Source organism: Peromyscus californicus, unplaced genomic scaffold (genome assembly GCF_007827085.1).
Source record: "Peromyscus californicus insignis strain IS unplaced genomic scaffold, ASM782708v3 Scaffold_3__1_contigs__length_106647218, whole genome shotgun sequence".
Lineage (NCBI taxonomy): Eukaryota > Metazoa > Chordata > Mammalia > Rodentia > Cricetidae > Peromyscus > Peromyscus californicus.
The window spans coordinates 106,289,203-106,305,295 of NW_026294551.1; the positions used below are offsets into that span (position 1 = coordinate 106,289,203).

Consider the following 16,093-nt stretch of genomic DNA (forward strand, 5'->3'; position numbering starts at 1 on the left):
TAAGGTCATAAAGGTTAAAAAAAAAAAAAAAAAAAAAGGCTTGATCCCAGATCTAACCACCCTTCTACTCTCAGCAGTAAACTCTTCCTCACCCGCTGGCCCCAGTGCCACTCAGCTCCCCACCACCCCCAGCCGCCCCAACGGCACCTCCTACTCTCTTAGCCCCCTCAGTACCTCCCCACCACCCTCAGCGCCCCCAGCACCTTCTCATCCCCAGCCCCCCAACACCTTCCCACCCCCAGACTTCCCCAGCACCTCCCCACAACGCCCAGCCCTCCAGGGCACTCCCCCAGAAGAAAGAGAACAAGAACCTATCCCTTCACAGGGGCTTGGTGACACCCCCCAACTCCGGGGAATCCCAATGACTTTTCAAGCTGCTTCGGAAGGAAGCTCTTTCGAACAGCGAACAGTGAAGGTGAGATGACTCTGTCTCTCCCACCAAGAGAAATGGGTGGTTAAGGGAAAGGGTCATGAACTGGGGAGATAACAAAGTGCTTGCTGTGTAGACAAGAAGACTTAAGTTAGAGCTCCAGAAACTGTGTTTTAAAAAGAAAGAAAGAAAAAGCTATATGTGGTGGCATGTACACATAATCTAGCCCTTGAAGTGGAGGGGAAAGACAGATCTTGGGGGCTCAGGGCCGGCCAGTCAAGCCTACTTGGCAAGTTCCAGGCTGGTGAGGGCCACTGTTTCCAAAAGCAAGGTGGATGGTACCTGAGGAACAACAGCCATCTCTCTCTCTCTCTCTCTCTCTCTCTCTCTCTCTCTCTCTCTCTCTCTCTCTTTCCTTCTTTCCCTCCCTTCTTTCCTCTGTCTCTCCCCAACACACACACACACAACTGAGGTCACTCCTGTTCAGAACCTTTAGGCCCTCAGAGCCCCACTGTGCTTTGCATCTTACAACTTAGGTAGAACAATGCTTAAAATAAATGCTGAGATACAGGCCTAGTTGGTCCTGATGGGCATCTGCAGTCCTATTCCAGGCCCATCTAAAGACAGCTGCTGATTCTCAGTGTGCTGTCAATTCACCTCTTTGCTGAGAACTCATACAATTATCGAGGAAGGCAGTATACAAGCCAAGAATATATACAAGCTAAGCATTCTTTAACCCCAATGATTCCAAAGCTCACAGTTTTATGAGGGTCAATATTGTACAAGCAGGAAAGTTCATATTTGACTTCATATAACAGGTCACAATTAAAATGTAGAGTTAAAAATATCACATATGAGCTGGGCAGTAGTGGTGCACACCTTTAATTCCAGCACTCAGGAGGCAGAGGCAGGTGGATCTCTGTGAATCTGAGGCCAGTCTGTTCTATAAAGAGAGTTCCAGGACAGCTAGAGCTGTTACATAGAGAAACTGTCTCAAAACCAAACCAAACCAAACCAAACCAAACCAAACCAAACCAAACCAAACCAAAACAACAAAACAAACAAACAAAAACCCACTGCATACAATGACTGTCCAGCCATCTGCATAAAACAAAGATGAAACATCAAGATTTGTGTTCACAGTTGGATGTGATGGCTTGTGCCTTTAATCTCAGCACTTGGGAGGCAGAAGCAGGAGGATCTCTGTGAGTTCGAGGGCAGCCTGATCTACAGAGAGTTCCAGGACAGCCCGAAGTACATAGAGAGAACTTCTCTAAAAACAAGAACAAAAAACCCAAAACAACAACAGCAAAAAGATGAGTGTGCTCAGAGTTGGGTCTCATTTCCAGGATATCTCATTATGAATAAGCAAATATCCCAAAATCAAAAAGAAAAATTTGGAACATTTCTGGTTCTAGGCATTTCTGATAAGCAACAGTCAACCCACACATGGATACTCCCCCAAACACTATTTATACATGGTGGCATGGACCCAGTATATGTTTGTAAGAGTATATATTTGGTAAGATATACTTCCACACAACAAAATACTATGCAGTAGATAAAAAGAATCATACAATGATATAAGGATATAGAAAAGATAGTGAAGATTTGTGCTAAGGTGAAAAAACATTTTGTAGAATTCCAGAATTTGCATAAAAAAGGAAATTTGACTTAGAATAATTTTAGGATGACATGTAAGAAAGTTTGTTAGGAGTGCATATAGAGACAGGCAGAATGGAGAGAGGTAAAAAGGACAGAAAGATGCTTATCTGGAGTCAGAGGAATGGCTAGGATGACCTTTGGTGGTCTCAGACACTTCTGAAGTTCCCTATCATTGACTGCATGCTTCACTAGTGGAGGAGCAGGAAGGTACAGTTATCCTTTGGTCCGTTTCAGGACCACTTTGGATACCACAATCCACAGATGTTGAAGTCTCCTCCATAGAAAGCCGTAGTGTTTGCACAGCACCTTGAGCAACCTCCCAGAGTGATAGAAATAGTTGTTGTGCTGCATAACTTAGGGATAGTGACAAGAAAGAAGGTCTGTATGTGTTCAGTTCAGATGGTGTTAAAAACAAACTTCCAGTCCAAGGTGCCCTGGATTCATCTGTGGGGACCCATAGCACAGAGGACAAGTTCAAGTGGGCATGAGTAGAACAGGCCAGGCCCCTCCCCTCTGTCAGCCATTCTGATGAAGATGGGTCTCTGAAGCTCTGGTGAGTCACAGCAGCCTGACCTCCCCCTGCAAGAGTGCTGGGTGGTTTCTTCCTCTGTGGTCTCAACACAGACAAGAGTGCCTTCAAGGGACTGGAGAGATGGCTCAGTGGTTTAGAGCACTGACTGCTCTTCCAGAGGCCATGAGTTCAATTCCCAGCACCCACATGGCAGCTAACAACTGTCTGTAACTACAAGATCTGACACTCTCACACAGACATGCATACAGGCAGAACACCAATGCACATAAAATAAAAATAATTGTATAAAAAAGAGTGCCTTCAAATTCTTGCTTGCCTTTCTCTAGCTTTGTGCCCCGTGGTCCTTGAGGCCTGTAGGTCAGTGTGACTAAAGGTCATGGCTGACAGAAAGAGAAGGAGGAAGCAAAGGGGCAACTGTGAGACCTAGGCAGGCTTCTCCTGGACACAGGAGATCCAAGAAGACTCTAAAGGGATAGAGTGATCACAAATGGGCTAGTCGAACTGGTCAGGAGTATGCTGGTGACAGAACTTCTGTCACTTCTCAGAGCCCAAAGAGGAACTGGGTTTGCAAAAAGATTTACAGAAAAGGAAAATTCTGGATGACTTTCTGCTTTAGGAGAAAGACCACATTTTGGACTTTCTGGTTTATTGTTAGTGGCTATGTCACACAGAGCACACTCCTAAACATCTCTGGTCATATTGCTATAAATGACCATCGGCTTAAATTTGCAAGAGTCAGCCTTGTGTCAAACCCTTCAAATGAGTCATCTATCAGATGCTCCCAAAAGGGCAACCCTCAGGCTCTGGAGTCACAAGAATCTTGGTTTGTATGCTCCCATCTTTTATAGACAGAGCAGGGTTTTCAAAACCCACATTTATGAAATAGAGGTGAAGACTATTAGTTCTTCCAAAGGGCTACTGTGAAGACTCAATTTTTTTTCTTTCTCTTTTGCCCTGGAGATTGAACCCAGGACCTTGTATATGCTTGCTAAATGATCTACTTCTGTGAGGACTAAGCAAGTGCTACCAAAGCATTAACATGCCTTCTAACACACAATGATTATTCTCATCAGTCCCATTTTGCAGATGGGAAAACAATCAGGGAGACGAACAACAACAACAACAACAACAACTATATATATATATATATATATATTTTTTTTTTTTTTTTTTTTTTTTTAAATAAGCTCTCCAGGTAACCCAGGCTGACTTTGAACTCACTATGTAGATGAGGATGACCTTGAACTTCTGATCCTCCTGTCTCACCTCCCAGATGCTGGGATCACAATTATGCACTGTTAGGCTGGATTTTGATTTTTTTCTTTTTCTTTTTCTTTTTCTTTTTTAGTGTTTTTTAGTGTTTCCCAGTGTAGTCTAGGATGGCCTGAACTTTCTATGTAGCCCAGGCTAGCCTCAAACTCCCAACACACCTGGAACAATAAAGTGCTTGGTACCTTCTGACTCTGATTATTTGACATGGGGCATAGTTTTCTAAAATTATAATTATATTCTATTTCCAAATTATTCGGTGGTTCATCAGGTTTCTGATTAGATGCATGGAAGAAAAGAGATAATTTCTACCAGAAAATAAAACTTCCACATAAGGAGGGATAGGAAAAAAGGAACCTCACTTTTTTATAAGTGTCCCCCATTCCCTAAGGGGAAAGACAGAAAAGTCCCCAGAGTCCAAGCCAGCCAGGCTGCAGTGCAAGGCTGAGTGATTGGCCAGGAGGGCTGGGGATGGCCTCATGGAAAACGCTACCATACATGGGCATGTCTGCCTCCAGCCCAGCCTCCCACAGAAAAATAATGATAAATCCATAGCGACTACCTTGTACGGAAGAGAGGCTCTATTTCAGATATGATAATAAAAATCCATGGTGTTTGTGAAGCAAACCAACAGGTTTCTCCAGGGTGGCTCAGCACAGGCATGTTTTGGGGTCTTGGGATGGCAGCACCCCAGCCTCACGGACTTGCACCACACCCTCATCCCACTCTGGAGCAGGCTTTAAATTTGTAAAAGGTCAGTTTAATCTTCTTCAAAGAGTGCTAAGTGTTTGTTTTGCTTGAAGCACTGGATCCACCAGAAACATAAGTCCAACAAATTTTGGTTTTCAGTAAAGAGAAAAGAGGCCAGGGTCAAGGTATAAACTTGGCATCCAACAAACTGGGAAATGGGCTTACAGTACTGGTTGTTCATGTGGCTCTGAGGAAATTACTTAACCTTACTGAGCTTCGGCTGTGTTATATACTAAACAGGCTCACAGTGTCTTTGTGATGAGGTGGATGTAATGATTAAAAGAACCCAATTCCATTTAAATGCTGTTAAAGTACCTGACTTGAAAGTGTGCCATCAACAATAGCATAGAACGGAAGGTGTTCCCTGCCATGCCAGACTTTCGGACCTGCATAGCCAATCTCTTTTTCTTTAAGCCAAGTCTAAAAGCGCATCTTGAAGTAAACTGAATAAGAGAAGAACCTTCACCAAAGGAAACAGAATGAGACAGAGCGGTTCACTAAACACAGCCGGACTTCCTTTCTTTCCCAGCAAGCACAGCGGCAGCTCTCCGTTCTTATGGTAAAACCGGAGCAGCCTAGAATGGCTTTCTAAAAACTTTCTCTTGTTCTCTGACAGGCATAGCTTTGAAGGGTGCTTTTCACACATGGCAAGACCCTCTAATTCTGACCAGCAGAACTTTCTCCTGCTACTTCCTCTGACCTGACTGAGAGCAACCTTCCCACTGAGGAGCCCCCAAACCCCAGCGCCTGCTCACTTGGTGCACCTGTGGGTGGCAGCTATCCTGGGCTATTCACCTGGGTATCCGGGACCCTAATATCAACCTGGAGAAGAGCTCCTTTGTTAATTCACAGGCTTTGGGTTCTGGAGGGGAACAGAGCTAATAGAAATGAACCTTAACAACAAGTAGCCTTGTCTACCAGGCAGATGGAACACGCTACACACAGCCTGTGCCCAGGGCTGTGTACACTCTCACCCATTTTTGGTGGGTTACTTTGTGCGATGGTCAGCGGGTTATGCATCCTATGACTTTCTAGTTAGAATAACCTGGGGGTCTGCTCCCTGCCCCCAAAACGAGATTTGAAACCAGGACCCACAGTGCTTTCACCACTGGTGCTAAAGTAGGCTATTTTGTTTGTTTGTTTTTTAGACGCTAGCATACCTGGATTGGGCCTAGCCACCAGAACCTTTAATTGGTACCTATACTTCCCCAGGGGGTACCGCTCATTGGCAACATTGGTTTCCAGGGGAAATCATGGAAGGTCTAGGATGACCCTGCACCTGGCTTCTTCCCACTTCCCATCCTTATAAGACATGACAATCAGGACCTCTGGAGTACCCACTCCCAGAAGGATGCTCTAGAGGCCGCTCGAGCCCACCACCCAGACTTACCCCCTATGGGACCACTTCTACTTACAGATCTCCTGCTGGGGGGCTAGCGGGAGGACACGGGGTGGAGAGCTCAGATCTGGCGCTGGTCCCAGGCTGGGGCTGTCCAAATCTCCCTGTGCACCTCGGACGCCTGGCTTTATAGAGCCGGCTCTCCCCGAGGGTAAGAAGGGGAGGTGGCAGCCGGGAGGGGTGGGAGGGTCCTCTGCCCTTCGCGGCGCCCCCTGCAGGTGAAGACCACAGCCGCGGAGAACCACCTGGCAGAGGCGCAGGGGGGCTGCCAGCGCACTGGCCGGCAGCCTCAGGCCTCGCTTCCAGCAGCCATCCAGATCCTGGGTCCCTAGAGGAAAGGGATCCGGTATGCAGCGTCTGTAGGGAAACTTGAGAATTTCTCCCCTCAGTCCATTCCAACTGGATTTTAACCTCTTCGTGTCCATACTGGGAACCTGACACCTCCCTCTCTTCTTCATCCCCACTTCCTTCGCCCGCCACTGTCTAGATCTGGGCCCGCTGTTCTGGGCAGAAGGCAGGGAAAGAGGATTTTTTTAAACTCCGCAAAGTGCAAGGCAGGATATCTTACACCCTCTTGTGACTGCTGGGAATGTCCGGGAAGGGGAAAATTTTGCTTTCCCGAACTTGTCCTCTGCAGCTCCATTCACTCTACAACTATAATTAAATATAATCCTGGAGTGCCTGGGACCGATAACGTGGCTTCCCTGAGCCTCGTGTCTGCAGCTGAAAAGTGGGGTGCTTTGGAGAAGAAAGCATTGTGGCATTTGGAGGAGGTGTGTTACATCCTAAGAGAATGTGGGGGACTTTCTGCCCCACAAGTTTTCAATTGTCCCCCCTCACCAAGGGATTTTGTCCACTTAGCGATCACAGTCTCTCTCCCTTGGCCCTGTGTGGACCTAGGTCCGTCTCTTGTCTGACTTGACACTCTCTTCACCCCATTCTTCTAGCTTTGACGATTTTTTTCTTGTCTCTATCATTCCATTTGTATGTCCCTAAACTAACACTCTCTCTCTCTCTCTCTCTCTCTCTCTCTCTCTCTCTCTCTCTCTCTCTCTCTCTCTCTCTCTCTCTCTCTCTCTCTCTCGCCACATGCACACCCTCAGGCCATAAAAGGAAATCGAGGCAGGGCTGGCCCCACTCCAAGCTGGGGACGCCTAGCTCACTGCGCGCGGACCCTCGAGGTCCCAGGCTGGTCCTCCCTCCTGGGCCTGGGCGGGCAACCCAAAAAGGGAAGGCGCAATTCTCGCAGCAGGAATTCCCTGCGCGGCATACCAGCGGGGCTCCGGCTCCCCCTGACTAAATATGGTCCAGCGAAGCCGCCTGCTGAGCCTGCGGAGCGCTAGGGGAACCCCAGTGCTCAGGCAGGAGCTCCAGGCCCATGGGCAGCCGGTGCTCTGAACTGGAGTATGGCCTGGCCAAATCTACCCCAGCCCCGCAGTGCTCAGTGGCCCCATTTAGCAGGCCAGAACACTGAGTTGCCTGAGGGTCCGCAACACTCTCGGGACCTTTTAATACAATGTTCACTCTGGGGAGCAACCAGGGAACCGGCCGCAAGGTCAAGGGAGGCCTCTGGGCAGAGTCGTCTGAATAGGAGTCTGCTAAGCCTCTTAATAGCAGCAGGACTATGGGCAAGTAACTGTACCTGCTCCGCCTCAGTTTCCCTGTCTGTAAAAGGGGGAGAACGCCAGCTCCTTCCTATTTTTCGTAAGCAGTCCTTGTAGCGGTGGGAAATTAACACACTGCACCTGTGTAGGCCCTAGGAAGCCCAAGAAAGTTGCACCAAGCTGACTGTGGGATATAGAGGGCCACATAGCCTCCGGTTGGCTTTGCACACAGTGATCTGTGTCTCAGCCCCTCTAGACCCCTTCTGCATCCTTCCAGTACCAGTTCACCTGCTTCTCATCCTTGAAAACGTCTGGATCCTGGTCCTCCCGGTCCCCCACCCCCCACCCCACTGCCCAGTGGGGCGACGTAGAGCAGAGCCAAGGACAGCAGCTTGGCTGGCCCTCTGCGAAGGTGGGGGAGGAGCCCTCGGGATGATGGATGAGGCTGCTTCCCCAAAGCTTCTTCACAGCTGCACGTAAAAGGAATGGAAACCGTCCCTGCGCTGAGCTCAGGAGGAATGGAAGGGGGAAGCCCAGGGCCCACTTACACCTACCCACTCTGGAACCAGCCCAGAGCTGGCCATCCTAATGATAAGAAGGGCACTCCTACCAGGCCCAACAGTCACTTCCAAGGGGCACAGCTGATTTTTAAAGGACTGTGTGAATTTTGAAACGAAAATGATTTCATTATTAAGAAGAGACTGAGCCAATAAAATGGCTCTATGGGTAACGCACTAGCTGCCTAAGCCTCACCACTTGAGTTCCACTCTTAGGACCCATATGGTGGAAGGAGAGAACCAATTGACTAGGACACAATATTCTTTCATGTGTAGCAGTGGCACAACTCCACCCCCGATAAATAAATGCAATGAAAACGTTTTTAAAAATGAAGACTGCATTATGTATGTGGTAGGTGTGCACATGTATCAATCACAGATGTCAGTTCTCAGGAGCCAGCCACAAGGTCTATATAGATCTGGCTGGCCTAGAACTGTCTATGTAGACCATGCTGGCAGCAAACTCACAGAAATCAGCCTGTCTTACAAGTGCTGGGACTCAATGTGTGCACTACCACATCTGACATTACTTTCGTTGTTATTTTCACTTTGTTTTCAAGACAGAGACTCTCAAATGGGCCCCAGGCTTGGCTGCTTAGGCCAGTGCATTCTGGCCAGTGTAGCAAGGTTAATAGAACAGCTGGGATTCTAACCTGGGCTGGCTGATAGAGTCCATTTATAGCGAGGGGTGGTGGTGCTTGTGTATGTGTATATACATGTTCTTGTGTGTGGAGGCTGGAAGTCAACATTGGGTGTTTTCACCAGTTGCTTCTCCACTTTATTTTTTGAGACAGTGTCTCTCGTTGAGCCTGGAGCTTGTTGATTCTGCTAGGCTGCTAGGTCAGCCAGCCAGCAAGCCCAGGGATTCTCTTCTCTGCTTCCCCAATGCTGGGATTACGGGTGTGCACTGCTACACCCAGTCTTTTATATGGGTGCTGGAGATCAGGTTCTCCTGCTTGAGTGGTTAAGTACTTTATTGACTGAACCATCTTCTCAGCTCCATTTATGTCTTTCCCCCAGCAGTGGAGCTTAAACCCCCAGTGTTGCTCACCCCTCACTGAACGGACTCTATCAGCCAGCTCAGGTTGGAATCCCAGCTCTTCTATTAACCTTGCTACACTGGCCAGATGACTTAACCTTTTACTTCCGGGCATTCTGGGCATTAGGTGTAAAGAAGACAGAATTTCCACCTTCTTAGCAGAGACAGTGACACAAGAATGAGGACCTGAATTCCATCTCTAGCCCTCATGTAAAGAGACAAGGGGGTGCCCAGAGTGCACTGACCCTTGCAAGCACTCTACCACTGAGGCTCAGAAGTCTGATCTCAGCGCTGCTAATAACTAACCAAGAACCTCTGGGGTTATCCACATCCTTATGTGCCATTGTCTTAGGAAAGGCAAACACCAGGCTCTCTGCCTTCTCTACCTTGCTGGGTTGTTAATGACTGTGCTGGCCTTGTATAAACCATCCGTGCCCTCCTGGCATGCTTGAGCAGCACTCAGGGACAGTATGTTCATTTAACAGTCACTTAAATAAATATCTGCCCACTGTGAGAAGTTCGGATATCTGAAGTCTTCAGAAGGACCCTCTTCTAGGAGTAATAGCAAAGGCTTCTGTTTTGCTTCTTGTAGTTGAAAAGGTCACTTATTTTAAAAAGAATGAAGTCACTTTACAAAATGCTTCTTTGACTGGGTGATGTTGAATAAATTGTATGTTTTCTGTGAGGGGCAGTTTAATGGGCGTTTCCATGGACTCACAAGATGATAGAGGGTGAGTTTCTCTTCAGAGTCTTTTTTATAGACAGGGTCTCACTCTGTAGTCCTGGCTAGTTTGGAACTATGTAGACCATGCTGGCCTCAAACTCATAGAGATCCACTTGCCTCTGCCTCATGAGTGCTGGGATTAATGATTTTTTTTTTTAAGCAAATAGTTTTAAATAGCTACTGGCTTCTAAAAGCCTCTAGCTTTAGGGAAATCAAAAATTGTATCCAAGCATGGCTGACTCCTGTGTGTGCTTCACGATTTAATTATTTAAAAGTGTACCAGCTGGGCTGGGGAAATGGTTCAGTGGGTAAGAATGCTCACTGCACAGGTATGAGGACCTGAGTGTGAGTCCCTAACACTCGTGTAAAAAGTGGGGCATGGCAACACATACCTGTAACACCTGTGCTATGTGAGATGGAGACAGGAGGCTCACTGGAGCTTCTTGGCTACCCGCCTAGCTCTAGCAAATTCAGTGAGAGCCTCTGTCTCAAGGGAATAAAGCAGTGACAGGACATCTGACATTCTCCTCTGGCCTCAAATGTGTGCACTCGTGCACACACAGACACACACACACAACCAGGTCAATGTGACATAAGATCTGCCTCCTCATGAAGAACCATCTTTCCTCACAAACACACATCACTGGGAACTGTCACAAGCACACTGTGTCACCCTCACGATGACCCATTGAGTCTCTACATAGAAGACTGCATCTGTTGTGCTGTTCCTCTTATGTCCAATTCTGGTCTTCCTGTAACTATAGATGATGTCTCTATTGGGAAGAGTTCACAATTCTCAGTAGTTTTAGTATTTTTACAAAACTAAACATATTCTGTATGGTGGTTTGAATAAGAATGTCCCCATAGGTTTGGTTCCTAGATGGTAGAACTAGGAAGGTTTAGGAGCTGTGGCCTTATTGGAGGAAGTGCGTCACTGGGGTAGGCTTTGAGGTTTCTACAGCCCAGGCCATTCCTAATCAGTACTCTCTGCCTAATGCTTGTGGATCAATATATAAGCTCTCAGCTACTGCTCCAGTGCCATGCCTGCCTGCATGCTACCATGCTCCCCACCATGATGGCTATGGATTCTAGTCCTCTAGAACTGTAAACCCCCAACAAATTCTTTCTTATATGTTAGTAATACCTTAGTAATGATATTTTGTCACAGCAATAGAAAAATAAGGCACTCATCAGAAAATTCTTCTTGGGAATTTACCCAAAAGAGATGAACTTATCTTCACACAGTCCTGAACATGGGCATTTATAGCAGCATTCTGTTATTGTGTTTTTGAGACAGTTCTCATGAAGTAGCCCACACCTTTAAAACTGATCCTCATATATCAGGTTCAGCAGCTTTATTAACTGAAAGCACCTGGATATAGCCAGGCTATTTTCTAGTAGGTGAACAGGTAACTAATGAAGAGGCAGGATTCTGCACTAGAAAGAGCTAACAAACCAGAAAAGTATGGGAAAAACTTCATGGCACATTGCCAATCTTGGGAGGTGCAAATGGCTCAAGTCACAGTGTCCAGGAAAAGGCATGGGCAGGTGTCAGAGCACAGCGGCTACACTGCCTGTACTGCTACAGAGAACGCCCATCACTATGCTTTGTCAGTGACAGAGCAGGCTCTTTCTCTGTAACAATTGCAGCTCCAATCAGACAAAGACAATGGAAGAAGATAGGGCCTGTGGGAGGAGAGTGGGGTGCTCAGTGCTTCCTATTTCATTTATCCAGGCACTTGAAATTTGTTAAATAAAACAGATTGTGTGCTTGTGTGTAGAAGTACATGTATGTGTATCTTTTTATTTTTCATTTTTTTGAGACAAGGCTTCACTACTAGCCCTGGCTGGCCTAGAATTTGCCATGTAGACCAGGTTGGCCTCAAACTCAGGAATCTGCCTCCAGAGCGTTGGGACAAAAGTATATGCCACCATACCCAGAATTTTACTTTTTGAGACAGGGTCCCTCATTGAACCCAGAGCTCACCAAATTAGATGAACTAATAGGCTAATGAGGCCCAAGGTAGTCTTCACCTCCCCATCTCTGTGATAGCAGGAGCCTGCAGCTGTGTCCAGTGCTTTAGGGAGACGCTGGGTACCTGGGGAACCTGAACGCCAGTCCTCATGCTTGCATAGCAAGCAACTTTCCCCGACTAAGCCATCTCCAGGAAGTCTGGTCTCACTTTATTTCAAGTATTCCATACAGACCACAGTCGTCACATGACGGCTGCCACAAACATCAAATGCCAAGTGTCTGGGAAACAGTCTTCCAGAAGCCTTTAAAGGCACATTCTCAACCGTCAGTACTCCAGACATTTGGCTTTGTGCTAAAGGAACTATCGAGTTGACATAATCAGCCAGGCATGCAAGTCATATACAAAAGTGTTCTTGCACATAATTATAAAGCTATCTATTTATTCTACACAAACATATATGCTAGGCTTAAATTTATGATCTTCAGAAGCTAGCCCTGGGCCTGATACGCATTTTTGTTTGACCAAGTTCTGAAGAGCCAAGTCTCCTATAACCATCTGGTTCTACTCCCATCCAATTTTTGGGTCAATTCAAGTTTTTCAATAAACTTCTCTTATATTTCTAGAAGGTAGCTTCTCCCAACCCCAAGAAACCCCCAGTGAGGTATCACTGTTTCTGAGGGCAGCCTGGTAGGTCTTCTGGACTTGTGCTTTCTTCAACACACCTGCTTTTTCTTTCTTGGGAGTTTTCAACGTCCCAGCCTAGCCATGCACGGTGGTGCACGCCTTTAGTCACAGCACTCTGGAAGGCAGAAGCACATCTAAGAGTTCTAGGCCAGCCTGGTCTACACAGTGACACCCTGTCTTGAAAACAAACGTTCCAGCCTACAAACGTTTTTAAGAAGCCACAGGAAGTAAATCAGCTAGTGTTCATAAACTCCACATGAAGAGACGGCAACAGTAGATTTCTTCAATTCTATTTTTGGTGTTGTTTGTTTTAGAGATCATTAGGGTTTCTTTTATTTTTATGTATGAGTATGAGCATGTGAGTCCAGGTGCTTAGAGAGGTCAAAAGAGGGCATCAGATCCTCTGCAGGAGCAAAAAGTGATAACCACTGAACCATCTCTCCAGTCCCTTGATTTTTGGGGGGACATGGGGTCTGGCTACACAGCCAGGGCTGGCCTAGAAACTCCTGCCTGAATCACCCAAGTACTTGGCTGGATTACAGGTGTACCCCACCATGACCTGGCTCTTCCTCAGATTTTAAGAATATAAAACCCTTGGCCGGGCGGTGGTGGCACATGCCTTTAATCCCAGCACTCAGGAGGCAGAGGCAGGCAGATATCTGTGAGTTCAAGGCCAGCCTGGGCTACAGACTGAGTTCCATCCAGTAAAAGCTCCAAAGCTACACAGAGAAACCCTGTCTCAAAAAAAAGAATATAAAACCCCAGGCTGGAGAGATGGCTCAGCAGTTAAGAGCATTGGTTAGTCTTCCAGAGGTTCCTGAGGTTAATTACCAGCAACCACATGGTGGTGGTTCGCATCCATCTATAGTGGGATCTGATGCCCTCTTCTGGCATAAAGTCAATAAAGCACTCATACACATTAAAAAAAAAAAGGAACACAAAACTCTTCTCTAGTTGGATAATTAAAAAACAAAAATGGTAACACATTTTAAATATAGGCAGAAAGCAAACCAAAATTAAAAATAGATGGTTTTCCTTTTTTCAAACATGTCAGGTCCCCCAGGCTGTGACAATGACCCTCCAGAGTTGAGAGTGACACCCTATGAAGGAATGGCAGATATCAAGTACACACATGTACCAGTTCGGCCTTCAGTCCCCAGCTGCCCAGTGAACCAGCTCCAGTCATCCTTGTTTCAGGGGTCCTCTCTGGATGACAAGATAGTGACATGATAGCTTCTACAGAGCTCAGTTGATTTTCATTAAGCAATCATTAAAAGTAAAACATTGCCTAGGCATAGACAGATTAGAATCAAACACAGGAATGCATGTGACAATTCTGTTTATCTTCCATTTTGGTAATTTCACAACAATATCCAAAATTATAAACACTTGCATTTTCCCTTAGTCTGGCCCTACATAACTGCAATTCCTGAGGTAGCACAGCATCCATAGCTGACACCTCTGAATATTAACCAAGGCCTCTGGGAGGATCTTATATTTGCACAAAGAACATAATGGAATTCATAACTATAGTCAGTGCAGATTTAGAAGTGGAAATGGGGTGTGTGTGAGCTTCAGAAATTGGTGGCCTAAGTGAGTTTGCAGAGCTAGAGGCTGAGAGACAAGCACTCTGAACCCAGGTTGTGATGAACACCCCAAGTCCAGAGACCTGGACCTGTTCCCAATGCTGAGAGCCCAGCGCACACTTTTTGAGAGCAAAGATGACAAGTACTGCTAAGACGAGAAACAATGTTTGCACACAAACAGGAAACAGAGGTCAGAGTGATGACACTTGAAGACCAGGTCCAAAAGGAAAAAATTTCTAAACAGAAACAAAAACTGCCAATAAAGAAAATACTGAGGGGTCTGATGTTGTGACACAAGGCTTAATCCTAGCACATGGGAGGCAGAGGCAGGAGGATTTCTGCGAGTTTGAGGCCAGCCTGGTCTACAAAGTGGTTTTCGAGACAACCAGAGCAACAGAGACAGGGTGGTGGTGCGGGGGGAGAGGGAGAGGGAGGGGGGGGGAGAGAATATGAATGAATGAATACTGAGGGGTTGGAAAGACAGCTCAGGTAAGATTGGCTGCTGCTCACAACTGCCTGTGCCTCAAGCTCCAGAGGGACCCAGCACCTCTGTACCTACACACATGAACACCTATATACACACGTGTACACACATGCACATACCTAAAATAAGTATTTTTAAAAGATATATCAAAAATCCTATAGTGAGCAAAAATAACACAATAGAAAACCCTTATTTCTGTAAAATCTTCTAACAAATTAGCCAATTTAGGAATAACTCTGAGGATGATCATCAGATTGCAGTCTCTCCCGAGAGAGAGTTAACAGAGAGAAGTGATTCAGGAAGTCAAAGAAGCTCATGCAGCTTTGGTCATGGCTGCACTGTTGAGTCTAAGATGAGAACATTCAGAAAGTCTCTGTAAGCCAGAGACAGAACTCTGCAATAGATAAACTTCCCCACTATCTCCAAAGCTCCAAAGCCTTGACTTGTAAACAGCAGAAGGGTTACAGCCTTAGCTATGACCTTGTCCACCACCACAATCACCATAGTAACATGAACACACCTAGAAACAAGGCCTCCACACCACCCCTGATAGTTCTACCACTGGAAAAGCTCAGTCAGATTAGTAAGGGCTGCCCCAAGAACTATAAGCACCCTGTTTGACCTGGTAACAAATGTCCTAGATGCCAAAACACTTGTTAAATATTGTGTCTGTCTTGTCCATATGAAGTCAATCACAAGTCCTACTGAAAACATTCTCTAAATCTATAAGAAGGCTGTGCTGGCAGGACTCAGCCTATGGAAGAAATGGTACACACAAGCACATAGTCTAACAATAAAGAGTTAAGAAAGAGTTAATTTGGGGGCTGGACAGAAGGCTCAGAGGTTAAGAACACTGACTGCTCTTGCAAAGGACTTGGGTTCAGTTCCCAGCACCCATATGGTGGCTTACAATTGCCTGTAACTCCAGTTCCAGGGGATATGACACCCTCTTCTGGCCTCTGTGGGCACTGTATGCACATGGTGCACAGACACACAAGCAGGAAAAACTCATATACATAAAATTAAAATCTTAAAAAGAGAAAAACTGTGAATTTGTGAGAAATTATTGGAGGAGATTCATGCAACCAAGGAAAATCTCCAAGTTAACACTGAAATAATTATTATCTGGGAAAACCAAAACTACAAAATAGGCACCATAGGAATGGAATTTCAAGACTGTAAAATTGTCAAAGACAACATTAGACCCAGCCATTATAAGCCCTCATCAGCCAATTCAATAAAATGTATATTCTATACCATGCTTGCAAAGTATGAAAAGGAATATGGACATAATACACTCCAATTTAAAAGGCTCCAATTTCTAACACCATGTGTTCAAAACTTCAATTGCCAGTATATTATATGACCATTCCTTGTGCGTCTTCACTGGAAGTCATCATTAATGGGGTGTGGGGGTGCTTCTGTTTGCCACCCTAAAACAGAACCGTGTCCCA

General features: G+C 46.0%; 1 protein-coding gene across 1 annotated transcript in view; it reads right to left on the bottom strand.

Annotated features, from left to right (window-relative positions):
• Positions 1-16,093, bottom strand: part of Myh11 (myosin heavy chain 11) — a 114,062-nt gene that overhangs the window by 95,506 nt on the left and 2,463 nt on the right. Inside the window, exon 2 of the mRNA XM_052759598.1 lies at positions 6,002-6,313. Within this exon, the coding sequence (XP_052615558.1) occupies positions 6,002-6,313 (312 nt within the window). The remainder of the gene's footprint in view (positions 1-6,001; positions 6,314-16,093) is intronic.